This window comes from Cinclus cinclus, chromosome 1, assembly GCF_963662255.1.
Source record: "Cinclus cinclus chromosome 1, bCinCin1.1, whole genome shotgun sequence".
Taxonomy (NCBI): Eukaryota; Metazoa; Chordata; class Aves; order Passeriformes; family Cinclidae; genus Cinclus; species Cinclus cinclus.
Window position 1 is genome coordinate 150,357,128 of NC_085046.1, and position 13,927 is coordinate 150,371,054.

Sequence of the window (13,927 nt, forward strand, 5' to 3'; positions counted from 1 at the left end):
TGAAAGCACACCTGGAAGGGCCAAAGTGAGAAGGGGTCATCTGAGCACATCAGCATTGCTTGGAGCCACCAAATAATCTGAAGTTATTGGGACAGGGGAGGGATCCTTCCTCTCTGGGATAGGAGCATGATCTTGAGCAGTAGGAAAAGCAACTGGGCATTAGGACATGGGAAAGTCTATGGAATATTGCCAGAAACACTTGGCAGACTCCAGGAGAAACAGGGTGAGTATGGACAGGACCATTTAGGACAGCAATAGCCTATCCTTGCTGGAATTGTTCCTTCATTTTATAGAATTCCAGAATGGTTTGGGTTGAAAGGAACCTTAAAGCTCCTGCCATGGGCAGGAACACCTTCCATAATCCCAGGTCGCTCCAAGCCTCGTCCAGTCTGGCTTTGGACACTTCCAGGCAGGGAACATCCAGGACCACACATGGAATGACTTGCAAAAAGCTTCCATTCATGGATACTCAGGAGAAAAAAAAAAAAAAAAAAAAGAGAGAGGAAAAAAAAATCACTCCTGGTTTTAATGAACTTCATGATTACAACAAAAACACAACAATTTCAACATGAGAATGAATAGAAATAAACACATGGGAAGCACCAGGAGCTTTGGAATACTGAGCTCTGGATATCAGCCCTGAGGTGCCAGGTTTTGCTGCCAATGCAGAGTTTGTTCACACCTGGGATTCACTGGGATGTGGGAATTCTGCCAGAAATGTGCTGATATTAGCTCTTTTAGGGATATGGAAAGCAGCCAATTTAAGCAGCCAACACAACCAGTTTATGCTGTTGATCCCTGCCTGCTCCATTCCCAGCTGGAGTGGGAAGGATGATGCCAAAGGTGTTCATCCCAACACAGAAACAGCTCCAGGAATATCGGTCCCACTCCCCACCACACATCCCACAGAACCTGGCCCAGCATTATCCTATTTCCTAGGAAACTCCCCATTTCCTAAACCTGTCTGGACAGTTTAGTTCCTGCTCTGAATACAGGAGCTGAACCAGAGCCAAGTGAAGGAAATAAGGAAATAAGCATGGCTTCAAGTGAGATGTCCTCTCCCAGACAAAAATTTAACCACATGGGAGTGCTTAAAATACACTTCGTTCCTGACCAAGGTGTATTTCCACCCCCTGCAATGTGAAACTGCTTTTAAATTCAACATCTTCCCTTCTACCTTCTCCTGACATGACACACATTCCCTCTCAATGTTTTTTCCATTTAATATCCATGCAATTGCAAACTTCTCCCTCTCCTGGAGGTGAAAGGGCACAAAGCACCCTAAAATGCAAAACTCTGAGATTTTTCCTTTCCCCCCAGTGCATCCCTAACACAATCCTGGGTTTTGTGTTGCAGTTCCCTGTTTTCCTGCTGTCATCACCTCATGTTTCCCCATCCATCCCATTCAGTCTGGAAAGGGCAGCACAGCTCCACTACACCAAAGAAACAGGATTAGAACTGGTCTTGTTGATCAGCACAATTAAGGCTCTTATTTAATCTCCTTACAAGACTCCAGAGGAAGAAAAAATCCCAAGTACTTGGAAACTCTGAAGAGGAATTAAGAGTTCCCACGGTCCAAAATCCCAATCAACAATACCTGTTTCAACTGGAAATCCAGGTGTTCACTTTTCTATACAAAACAAAAGGCACCAAACTCAGACAACAACCTGCCCCCAGTAGCAGCAAACTTAAAATAAATTAAAAAATAAAAACAAAACAAAACAAAAAACTTCCCAACAGCACCAAATGAGCAGGACTTGGTATTTAACATGGAAGGCACCAGCTCAGAATTCAAAGTCCTCGCCAGCCATGTCAATGGCCCAGGCAAACTTCTCCCTCTGGGTCTTGTTGTAGATCCTCTCGATGGGAATCCCAAATTTCTTGCACCTGTGCAGACCACAAGACACCAGGGGGGACCAGTTACCCAGCAGTGTCCTCTCCACTGCATCCCTGGAAGTGTTCAAGGCCAGGTTGGCTGGGGCTTGGAACAACCTGGAACAGTGGAAGGTGTCTCTGCCCATTGAACACCATGAGTTTTAAGGTCCTTTCCAACCCAAACCATTCCATGATTTCACACCCAAGACTTACCAAGCCACGCTAATCCTGGGATCCAGGTAATTCAGCTTGGATGTGCCCAGAGCTATTTGCTTGTTCTCCTCCTTGTCCATGGCCTGGACGTTCAACTTGGCCAACTGCTCCTCCAGCCTCTTCAACAGCTTCTTCTTCTTCTCCATGTTGCTAAGGGCAGAGAAGGAACAACACAATGTCCCAAACCCCAGAAATTCTCTGGAATGGCAGAGTAAAAGGTGCCATTCAGTACTAACTTCTTTCTCAATGGTTTAGATACAGTGAGATGCCTTTTTAATATTAAAAATTGACAATAAAAAAAATTAATTTTCATGACCCAAAATGGACAAACAAAATTCAGCACCCTAGAATGGGTTGCCCAGAGAAGCTGTGGCTGCCCCTGGATCCCTGGAAGTGTCCAAGGCCAGACTGGACAAAGCTTGGAGCAACCTGGGAGAGTGGGAAGTGAAGGGAACCATCCACAAGATCTTAACTATCTCCCAAGGACCCAATCCCAAACATGGACATCTCTGTGTTGATGGGGCATTGGGACACATCAACCCCATCCATAGGCCCTCTGGATCCCTCTGCAAGAGAGGATTCCACAGAAAAGCCACCCACGCTTCTGCTTTGGCATCTTTTGAGTCTTTAAACTCATCTTCAGCTTTTTTCACTTCTTCCTGGGCTTCCTCCACTTGCTTCTTCTTGGCGTCAATCTGTGAAGGTGGAAAAGTCAGACAACACTTCCAACCTCCCTGAAGGTTTGAGCTTCCTCCCTCTTTTCCTTCACACAGCATTCCTCAATTTCTCAACAACCCTACTTCCCAAATTGTCCCTGCAGCATTTTCTGGGCTCAAGCATTTTTTAGTATCTTCTAAAATATCATCCCAGCTCAGATGCCACAAACACTTGGAGCTCCTAAATCTGTTAATCTTCTGTATCTGCCTGAGGCAGAGACTTGTGACAGCACCAGAGTCCTCAGAAGAATCCCAGTCCATCATTAGGGTGTGAGCAAAACCTGAGGACAATTCTTAAGAAGTGGTAATTTAAGGTATGTTCAAGCTGCTGTCTTGCAAAAAAGACAAGGAAACCAATTCCCCTGATCTTGATCCAGCTGGGCCAGAGCTGACATCACAAAAGACCCCCAGCTTGGTTTGAAGACAGTGATGAAAAATGCCCAGGCTCATAAAAACTCACCCAAATCCTGTGCCAAGTGTGCTTCCTCTAGCATTTGAGCTCATCACATCCCTCTCCACCCCTGGGTAGCAATCCACTACTCTCAGGACATTCCCTGATGTTCTTGACCAAGGTGATTCTTTCAGATATCACCCCAGCCCAAAAACAAAATTCAGATTAGGTCTGGCATCTCCCAGCTGGGTGTGTGTCACCTTTTCCTGGAGGACTTGCATGGACCTGGCAAAGGTCTTTGGTATTGACCTCTGATGATTGCACAGGATAGCCACGGCTCGGTTGGCTCGGTTGTAGGACAGGAGCTTTCCTGCAACGTTGTCGTCAGCTGGAAAGAAATTAAAGCATCACTCTGACTCCATTCCAGGAGCTGGGAAAAGCAGGGAATGCAGCAGAAAAAAAGGCAAGCGGGCTGCTGTCGCATTCTCTCTCCAGGGAGAGCAGTAATGGTTGTAGGAACTGGGGAAGGACAATTGAGCATCACAGTCTGATGCTGTGACTCATCCCTGCCCTACCCAAGGAGGCAGAAATAGTGCAACCAACCAGCAACACAAGGAAAAGAGGGAAAAATATTCCCATCCTGGCCATCAGTTACCATTTCTCACTTACCAACATCCCCAACTTTCTGCTCGCCCCCGTATGTTCCTCCCCACCACTGTGTGGAGCATCACCTGCCCAGGTGGGACACGGGCAGCTTTAAGGATCCCAAGGCAATGGATGGACATTCCTGAGCCCCTTGGTCCCAACCCTGCTCTGGTGACACCACAACCACTGGAACTCACGGTTGGTGAGGGCCTTGAGCTGCTCCTGCAGGGTGATGGAAGCATTGTAGGTCCTGAAGACTTTGGCTGTCAAACCATCCATTAGGTGCTGGAGGTGTTTGTTCAGGAAGGTTGTCTGGAGGAGGGAAAACAGGAGGAAAAAGTGTGGGGAAACCCACAGCAGGAGGTCTAGTGACAGGAAAAGAAGTGTTCAAACTGACAAAGGGTTTAATGGGATATTGGGAAGGAATTCTTCCCTGTGAGGCTGGTGAGGCCCTAGAATGGAATTCCCACAGAAGCTGTGGCTGCTCCATCCCTGGAATTGTTCAAGGCCAGGTTGGATGGAGCTTGGAGCAACCTGGGGATAGGAGAAGGTGTCCCTGCCAAGGGCAGGGATTTGGAACTTGACAGTTTTTAGAGTCCCTTCCTGTCCAACCCATTCCATGATTCCACGAAGAAATAGAACAAGCAGAAGCCAGGACAAATCTCTGTTTAGACCATCTTCTGCCTAAGCAACCAAAATTAGGCATTAACAAAAGTCTTGCCGCTTGTAGAGCTACCTGTGGGGTCAGGTCATCTAACCAAAACTGGCCTAAAATTCCACCTAAATCCACAAAAAAAAAAAAATCTCTGGAAGCCAACAATTTCTGCCCACCTGTGTCCACAAGGACACACACTGGCACCTGGGGACGTGGTTTAATAGTGGACCTGGATGTGCTGGGTCTGTGCTTGGATCTGATTATTTGGAAAAGACCTCTAAGATAATCATTCCTGATCTCACATCTAATATCACATCGCTGTTTTGCAGACAACACGGAGCTGCTCATCCATCCCATATTCCATCCCAAGTGAGATGAGGCAGGAGGTTTTTCCAAGAGGGGAGGCAGCACATCCCTTCAGCAACCTCTCCCATTTCCGTGAAGCCTTAATGAGGTGCAAAAGCACCAAAAAGCTGAGGTCTGGTACCTCCAGTAATTCCCCAAAATGTGGGCAGACCTTCCCAAGCTAAAAAAAAGCCCAAGTGGGTGAGTTGGAAGAGGAAAGAAGCAGGAATCCAGATCCTCAGCAGAGATACTCCAGGGCAGAAAGAGGCTGGACACAGATGTTTGAACACCCTCCCAGCGTGTTCAAACAGTGACAGTGGTGTCCCTAGAGAGCAGAGAGGTAAAATTAGGTGAAAGGATGACCACCAAATGTGGCCAAGGTTGTCATGGTTTGGCTTTTCCTCACCCTGGGCCATCAGTGCTGTCTGAAAAGCTTCGAGGTGACAACTCACAGTGAGCTGGTCAAAGAGGTCATCAGTGGGGTCCTTGTTCTTCATGAAGAGCTGCAGGTTCTTGAACACCTGAAGAGGTGGAAAGGACAGCCCTGGTCAGGGCCAAGGAATTAATTGTTCCCAGACATCTCCCTCATCCCTCTCCTCCTCCAGATGGACTCTGATTGACCCTCATGTTGTCACATCCCACCAACCTTCTCAAATTCAAGGTACCACTGGGTGTTCCTCCCCATCTTTCTCATCTGACATTTCCAGTTTCTCCACAAACACCATTAAAATCTCATGGTGAGATCCTAAGCCCTTTCCATGGGCAAATGAAAATTATTCAATAGAAGTGGAGGCATTTCAAGTCCTGACGCCCACAAGCCAACTGAGGGTGCTCCAGCAAGAGGTAGGACTTCTCCCTCATGGTTCATGGGGTAGAACAACCTTGGAAGTTCTATCCAAAAATTTCTCCCATTCTTCAGGGTTAAAGCACATCTTGGTAAAATATTTGGGATAGAAATTTGGGACTGATGAACATTGAGGGAATCCAGATTACCAAGCACTTCCCCTATTCCTGCCCCACTCACCGGTTTCTCCACAGACACTTTGTTGTAGTAACGGATGGAGTCTTTCCCAAGGAAGTCGAACTCCACCACGTGCTCCTGTCCATCCAGCTGGGGGTGCAGCTGGATGTGCTCCACCCGCAGGGAGCAGCAGCCGACTGTGTCTGCAGTCTCCCCTTCCTCCTTCTCATTCCCAGCTCGCAGAGCCAGCTGGGAGGAAATAAGGAGTCATCCATCGCATGCCATCCCACCTCAATTCCCCATTCCCAGGTTGTTCAAGTGGACTGGAGAGAGAAGATCCAATCATCTCCATCTATGGATTCATGGAATCATTTGGAAGGGACTTCCAAGATCACTTAGTTCCAATTCCCTGCAACAGGCAGGGACACCTTCCACTAGGGACAATTTTCATCTTCCACACCTCTGGAAATATTCAAATCCGGGCTGGATGGGGCTTGGAACCACCTAGTCAAGTGGAAGGTGTCCCTGCCCTTGGCACAGGTTGGAATAAGATGATCTTGAAGGTCCCATCCAACCAAACCATTCCAGGATTCCACAACCATCCCCAGGTTCCTCATATGGACCCACCCTGGGTGGCAGAACCACCAAACACCAAAATCTACATAGTGGGGAAGATCAGGGAAGTGAATTCCCAACTTCCATGTGGATAGGTTGAGCTGTGGATACCTTATCAATGAAGTAGAGGGCCACTGCTCTTTGCCTCTTCTTTATTTCCTTGGATTTCCAGTCCCTTCTGTACTGAGCCCGGATTGTGTGGACAACATCCTTTAGGCGCCGAGCTACCTCATATTTCTGCCAGTCCTTCTCCCCCTGGAATAATGGGAAAACAGGATATTTTCCATTACATGCCCCATCTCTATTCCACCCATACTAGCAAAGTCCTGCTCTAGAAACCCCTCCAGCATCTGACTGCTTTTTTTTCTTGGGGGAAATAAAAAAAAAATCTATGAAGGGAATAAACTGGAAAAGAAACAGCTCATGCAGGATTTCTCTGCCCTCTGCTGGCTGTGCTGGATCTGGATCCTGGCCAAGTCAGGGTGATCTCTACCAGCCAGAGTCTGGCAAGGACCAAGCAGTCAAACCATGGCCAAAGGTGGCTCCTTGGACACCAGTGTGGACTGACACAGCACTTGCTCAGTTGTATCCAGCTGGTAGCATTCCCACTTTCCTTGAGCCATAGGAAATAGCCTTAAATCCCCTTTCTCTTCCCATAGAGCTCAATCCCATCTTTTCCTGGTATAAATTAAGTCAACTGTGGTCCCTGTGGATCTTTTCAGCCCCTGTCTGGCTTCCAACAGCCTTCCCTGGACACGCATAAGCAACATGGCAACAGGATGACTACCAGGAGCAACCAATTCCTTGCAATAAGCTTCAAGCTTTGCAATCATCTGTTCTTTCCCTCTCACCCCTTCATTTTGTTTATCCACTTTTAAGAGAAGGGCCAAGAAAAAAAAAAATTGTTGCTATTCTACATCCTGGCTTTCCCAGATTTTTTTTCACCTGACCAAGGGCACCATTCCAACCTTCAGCTTGGAGCTGGGATTCAGCATGATGTACTTCAAGGTGTTCTGGATGTTCTCTGTCCACGAGGCCAGCCAGGTGACCGTGTTGTCAAAGCGCACTTCCTTCCACTTGTGACCTTCTGGGGGCTCGGGAATCTTGGAATCTCTGTGGGAAGAGCAGGATTAGGGCCCTCAGACCATGAAGGATGAAATTTTCAGTGAGCCAAGGATGCTCACCACCTTGAGAAAACATGGAATCCACCTAGAACTACTCCACAACGTGGAATCATTAAAGTTGGAAGAGTCCTCCAGGATTGAGTCCAATCATGAACCGGCACTGCCAGGACCACCAAAACACATCCCCAGGTGCCACATCTACCCAGTTTTTACACCCCTGAAAGGCTGGTGACTCCACCACTGCCCTGGGCAGTCTTTTCCAGTGCCTGACAAGCCTTTCTGTGGAGAAGCTTTCCCTAATATCCAACCTAAACGTCCTCTGGCACAACTTGAGGTCATTTCCTCTTCTCCTGTCTTTTATTCTTCCCTGGGAGAAAGCAAGCCCTATGTGGCTCCACCCTCCTGTCACAGAGCTGCAGAAGGTCCCCTCCGAGCCTCCTTTTCTCCAGGCTGAGCCCTTCCAGCTCCCTCAGCTGCTGCTGGTGTTCCAAACCCTTCCTACAATCAGGTGTTTATCATTTAAATGCTGGGAACAACAGGAAAACTTGCTGGAGTGGTGAGGAAGGTTATGAATCAAGGTCTTCAAATGGGTGGCTTAAGACCAGTCCAGCTGACATAACTCAGAGGAAAAAAAAAACCACTCAAGACATGGAAAACAAGCATTTTAGAAAATGGAAAACCCCAACTCGGCAGAGGAAGTGCCGCATTCCCCCCAATCCCAAGGGAAGCCCCAGGAGCTCAGCACTTCCAAGGAAAACCCACCGGCTGCAGTTGATGATGACATCTTCTGGCATGATCCTCTTCTTCAGCATCCCCATTTTGGGGTGATCCCCGCGGCCACGGAAGAGCCCTGGAGGTTCAGTTTTGAAGTTGCCAATCTTCTCCCTGTGCCCATCCAGGATGCAGTATCCATATTCCTCCTGGATCTTATCCGCCTCTTTCTTCAGCTTCTGAAACCAGAACACCACCAAAATAAAAAAAAAAAAAAAAAAAAAAAATCAGAATGGTTTTGATTGGAAAGGATCTTTAACATTCCAACCAAGAAGTCTAAGTGCCATCATTCCCTTGGGAAAGTCCACAATCCTCTGGACGGGGAAGGTCTACAAAACATGATCCAAGGACCCTATAAAGCCATGGAATGTGCAGGATCTGCTGATAAAATTCAGGAAGAGGGGGGCAATGGCCAAGGAGACAGAGCTGGATTAAAGAAGTCCAAGCTGAGGGCACAACACCAGGAAAGACAACAACAAAGAGCCAAAATTCCCAAAACTGGACCCAAAAATGTGTCATAGGAACCAGTACCCACCTGTTTCTCCTCCTTGGGAAGTGCTTTCCGGGCCTCATTTTTGTCCACAAAATATTTGTGGATCATCCTGAAGTCACATTTGTCCAGGTCCTTGATTATCTCTTGTTCCTCTGGGGTCATTTCCTGGAAGAGAGATGAGAAGGGCTGGGAAAATCCAGGAGGCAAAACTAATTCTACATGGAACTGCTGCTTGTGCCTGTCCTTGGAAAAGGGAATAGAGACTCACATTGCATTTCTTTGAAAAAAGCCAGTTCTGGGGTGGAAGAACCCAAAATGGAAAAAAGTCCCCAAACACAACTGCAGGGACAGCACCAAATATGTTTAGGAAGTCTAAACATTCCCTAGGAAGAGTTTTGGGTTGTTTTGGGATCAGAGGTCATTCCTTCTGTGTCCCAAACTGGTTTTGGATCTATCTGCAAGATCCACCACCTGTACCCATCACTGAAACTCAAGAGTGAGCACAAAAAGCAAATCCCAGCCTGAACAGACAAAGAACACGGAAATAAATCAGGATTTAGAATCTCCTAACTATAAATAAGGATCAAATCCCCCCATTGCCTCCATCCCACACCACAGCCGGGGGCTGATGGGTTTGATGGATATCAAGGAGCCCTCCCAGGGATGGTACCTTCCTCCAATCATGGAAAAAATTGTTCTGGAAGATCTCCTTGGTGGTGTACTCGTGATCCAACATTTTGGCATAAAATGTGGCAATTTCCTCTGTGGCCATGCTCAGCTTCAAGGGTTTTCCTGGGAAAAGAGAGGCAGGGATGCCTTCCACTAAGACCAGGTTGCTCCAAGCCCTGAACATTTCCAGGGATGGGGCAGTCACATCTTCTCTGGGCAGAATCTTGGGTTATTTCATAGGTTCTCTAAGGATCTTGAATAATTTCTTTGGAGACAAAGCCACCATCCCCTCCTGAGCTCATTGGCTGGAGTAACACAACAAAACCAAGGAATCTTGGCTAATCCTAGGGGTTACCTGGAAATAACCTTTTTTAGGAAAAAATCCTCTGCAGGGAATAGTTTATTCCTACTTGAACCAGAGGTTTTTTGGGCTTTCTGGACTGAAGGGAACAGAGCCTTGGAGCAGTCCCATGACAATCCCCACACACCAGCTCATCCCTGGGCCCTTCCTACTTGGGGTTGTTGCCTGTCCACACTTTTCCATCCAAGAAAGGGGACATTTTTTAGGAAAAAAGTCAGAGATCCCAAAGTCCAAAGCCACCAGCCCCAATCCACAACATCTCAAAAACCACAGAAAAAGTCCAAACCCTGTCAAGGCTCCTCCTCATGGAACCAAAATCCCTGACAGCCCCATGGATGTCCCAGCAGTGCCTTCTGGTGCTGCCAGGCACCCCCTTTTCCCAAAGCCACCTTTTCCCTGCTGCAAAAAATTATGGGAAGCTCCAGGGAGCTGAGGAACACCAAGGGAATGCGATCCTTTTACAACTCCAGCATCCCTTGGCTAGCCCCCAGTGTCCTTATTTCCCCTTCTCTTTGATCCATCAGAAATGAGTTCAGGGATTAACTGAGAGCAGGGAATGGCAGGAAAACATGGAGGCAGGAAAGGCCTAGATCTATCCCGCCAGTGACACCCTGAGTTGCTCTAAGGTGATGTAAGGGGACCCTGGGGGACATCAGGAGCTCAGAGCAGCCCAGCCAAATCCTTGGATGTGTCCATTACAGAGGCCATGGATCAGTAAAATTCCAGCTCGTGGGAAACCATGGATGAGCTGACAAAGCTCAAACCCAAAATGCAGGTTAGTGAGGAAAAAAACAGGCATTAGGATCAGCTCCTCAAAAACCCCCGTAATTCCAACCATGTGTAAGATCCTCCAGCTTTAAGCCATGGCTTTTCCGATGGGATATTCATCTTCCCAAATGAGAGGACACCACCCCAAGGCCCAGGTCCCATCACAGCTGTACCATCATAATAAAACTGCACATCCTCAGGCAGGGGCTCGTAGGGGGGCACAAAGTAGGGCCCTCGGTGCTCCAGCTGCATCCATTTGACTCCATCTTCCTTCTTCTCCTCTTCCCACCTGGAACAGACACACAGGAATCCATGAGAATATCCCAAATCTGGCATGCGGCACCTCCCTCCCAAGGTCATACGGGGAAAATGCTCGGAGCAGTGACAGCTGGCACAAATTCCAGGTGAAATCCCATTTTCTCTGCTGCTGCCTCAGTTTCCCTGTTCTTTAAAACAAGGAAAAGTGGAATGGAATCCATGAAATTGAGGTGTGGTGACATGGAGTAACTCAGGGGAAGAGTGAGGAGATCCCAAAAGCCACCTCATTCCAACCTCTTTCCATAGGCAGGGACACCTTCCATTAATCCAGGTTGCTCCAAACCTCATCCAATCCAAGGAACACTTCAAGGGATGGGGCAGCCAGGGCTTCTCTGGGAAACCTGTGCCTCAAATATTAATAACTTTGATTTTAATGCAAATAAGATGTTAAGGAATCCTCCACCCTGCTGCAGCAAATGGGATTTTAAAGCCACTACAAGTTTTAACTGTAAGGATTTAAAAAACAGCAACAAAAACACCGGTAAAATTGAATTTAAAAATTAAGGAAAAAAAATAGTAATGTCAAGAAATCCAACCATAAAAAGCAGGAGCAGGACTCAAAGAGGGCTAAAACCACAGGTTAGGGTCAGAGGAAGAGTGCTGGTTACAACAGGGAACAGGCAGGGATCTGTGTCCCACACCTCAGCACCAACCTGGCTGGCACTGGCCCCTTAATTCCAGCATCTCCGAGGGAAAAAAAACAAAAAAAAAAAAACAAAAGCCAAGGATTTCTGTGAAAACACAGCAAGATTCCACATGTAGAAGGCAAAAAATCCTGTTTCTCACTTAGCAGTGCCCTGGAAGTTGTGATTTTATTTTTCCCCCTCCCCATGGCAAACAGGGTGGAATAAATCCATAGTATCCAAAGTTGTGTTTTGCTATAAAAACTGGGGAAATGAAATAGTCGAGAAAAACCAACAAACTCCAGGAGTTTGGGCTGAAAGCATCAGAGAAAGGCAGCATCAGGATAATTTTTTGATCGTCTCTCTTCCCAAAATTCTGGGACCCCAAATCCCTGCAGAGCATCCCCCACACTCAGTTTCCACAGCTCCCCAAATCCATCCAGAGGCCAAGGAAGGTGACACATGGGAATTTCCTCATGGAAAATGTAGTTGTGGATGGTTTTTTTGGATTGAAATCCTACATACCGGCCTCTCTTCTCCACGCCAGGATCCAGCCATTCCAAACAAGGCTTTCATTAGGAAAACTTATATAAAATTCCACTTTTCACATCACCCTGGATCCTTCAAGGGCCACCTCAAATCTCCAAGTACCCATGGATATCCCTATCTAGGATAACTGCTCCTCCCAGATCGGGGTTTGCCACAGGCTCCCAAAAAGCATCGCAAAAATTCTCCCACCCGGGAGACAGTGACACCAAGTGGTTAAAGTCACACTTCTTCTAAAAAATAATCCAGCACCCAGCAGCCACATAAAAATAAAAGTTTCCTATAAAAACCTGCCTGGATCATCCCAAGTCTGCTGGAGAAGGAAGTAAGGAAGGAATTCAGTCCCTTTACAGCTTCCTAATAGAGGTGCTGCTATCTTGGACTTTATTATTATTACTATTATTATTTTTATTTCCTTCCAATAGTTATGAGCTTCTCCCTTCCCAGGATGAGCACCAGGAAAATCACTGGAGGAGAAATAATTATCATAAATAATTAAAAAAAAATAATTATAATACAAATCCTGCTGTTCATTCAGGACCTTCCCTTTTCTCTCACACTTTTCCAAGAGTGGTGAGTTCAAGGCTCAAGGGAATATAAGAAAATAGCAAAAAAATAGAAATTTTCACTGTTTAGCCCCACAAAATAAAATCAAAACTCCCATCCCAGGGTTAAACCTGCCAAAGGCATGCTAGAATTTACCATTTCCATTTGTTTTCTGCCTCTTTTTCTTCTTCCTTCTGTTTTTTTGTCTTTTTGTCATTCTTTTCTTCCTTTTTCTTTTCTTCTCCTTCCTTAGACTTCCTTTTCCCAGCTTTCCCTGGGGTTTCCTCCTCTTCACTCCTTTTCTCCATCCCTTTTGTATCCCCTTCTGCCTTTTTCTTCTTGTTTTTTCGCTTTTTCTTCTTCCCTGGAACATCTCCCTTCCCTTCAATCTCCTCCTCCTTCACCTCCTGCCCCATCCCTGCACTCCCAGTCTCTCCCAGTCCTTCTTCCCCTTTCTCATCTACCTCTTCCACCTTCTTTATTCCTTTTCCAGCTCCATTTCCCTTTCCCACCCTCTCCTCCTCTTCACCTCCTACTCCTTTCTCATCATTCTCCATCTCTTGCTCCTCTTCCAGCAATTTTTCCTCCTTTATTTTCCTCTTCCCCACCTTTTCCACCCCCTTCACTTTCCCCTTCCCGTGCTTCTTTTCTTTCCTCTTTTCCTGCCTTTTTTCCCCATCATCCCATCCCTGGCTGCTGTTTCTTCTCTGTCTTTTAGCTCTTCCCTGTCTCCCTTCCCAATTTCTGCCCTCATCCCCCTCTTCCTTCTCAATGCCATGCATCAAATACTCAAATCTATCCTTCCTCCCTCTTTTTCCCTTCAGTCCCTTTTCCTGCTTATTTTCCTCCTGTTTGTTCAGTCTTTTTCCCTTCGATCCCTTTTCCTGCTTATCTTTCTCCTGTTCCTGTCCTTTTTTTCTTTTCAGGGCTTGGGAATCCTCTTCCTGCTGTGGGATAGGGGGATCCAGCTCCTTCTCCTCCCTCTCCCTCTCTGCTGTAAGCCCCACATCCCTCTCCAAAGGATCTCCAGAGGGCCATGCAACCCCATCAGCAGCACCTTCACTCAGGACCTGTGGGAAGCAGGAATAATGGAAGAGATGTTGAGAAAGGAAAGAGGTGATCCCAAATCCCAAGTGAATGGTGGAGATGCAAGATTAGGTCCAGGGGGTGACGTTCCCCCCAGTTTTCCTACCCCAATTCCATTCTGGGTCTCCAAGAGCTGCTCTCCCACTGCAGGTGCTGCTCTCTGGGATTTGTCCCAGGACCTACAATGACATCACAGCCAATTCTCA

At 47.0% G+C, this 13,927-nt stretch overlaps 2 protein-coding genes across 2 annotated transcripts; both read right to left on the bottom strand.

Moving 5' to 3' along the window:
* Positions 1-908: 908 nt before the first annotated feature.
* On the bottom strand, positions 909-9,555 carry TOP1MT (DNA topoisomerase I mitochondrial). Its single transcript, XM_062504375.1, has 12 exons — positions 9,475-9,555; positions 8,847-8,969; positions 8,303-8,490; positions 7,385-7,529; positions 6,528-6,671; positions 5,865-6,050; positions 5,293-5,361; positions 4,038-4,152; positions 3,456-3,583; positions 2,689-2,783; positions 2,089-2,238; positions 909-1,887 (listed from the first exon to the last, which is right to left on the bottom strand). Exons 1-12 carry the CDS (start codon positions 9,538-9,540, stop codon positions 1,785-1,787), a joined length of 1,512 nt encoding a protein of 503 aa, XP_062360359.1. The 5' UTR covers positions 9,541-9,555; the 3' UTR covers positions 909-1,784.
* Positions 9,556-12,784: 3,229 nt separating this feature from the next.
* Positions 12,785-13,443, bottom strand: LOC134050944 (cilia- and flagella-associated protein 251-like). Its single transcript, XM_062504388.1, has one exon. The coding sequence runs from the start codon at positions 13,415-13,417 to the stop codon at positions 12,788-12,790; it is 630 nt and encodes a 209-aa protein (XP_062360372.1). The 5' UTR covers positions 13,418-13,443; the 3' UTR covers positions 12,785-12,787.
* Positions 13,444-13,927: the final 484 nt, after the last annotated feature.

What these genes read in the sequence shown, in the direction of transcription:
- TOP1MT (XM_062504375.1), bottom strand. Translation starts at nt 9,540, where the DNA reads ATGTTGGATCACGAGTACACCACCAAGGAGATCTTCCAGAACAATTTT. An exon ending in GTCATCATCAACTGCAGCCG is followed by an intron (nt 7,530 to 8,302) that starts GTGGGTTTTCCT and finishes CTCTTCCCACAG; the next exon opens with AGATTCCAAGATTCCCGAGC. An exon ending in ACCTCTTTGACCAGCTCACT is followed by an intron (nt 4,153 to 5,292) that starts GTGAGTTGTCAC and finishes TCCCTCCTCCAG; the next exon opens with ACAACCTTCCTGAACAAACA.
- LOC134050944 (XM_062504388.1), bottom strand. Translation starts at nt 13,417, where the DNA reads ATGCATGGCATTGAGAAGGAAGAGGGGGATGAGGGCAGAAATTGGGAA.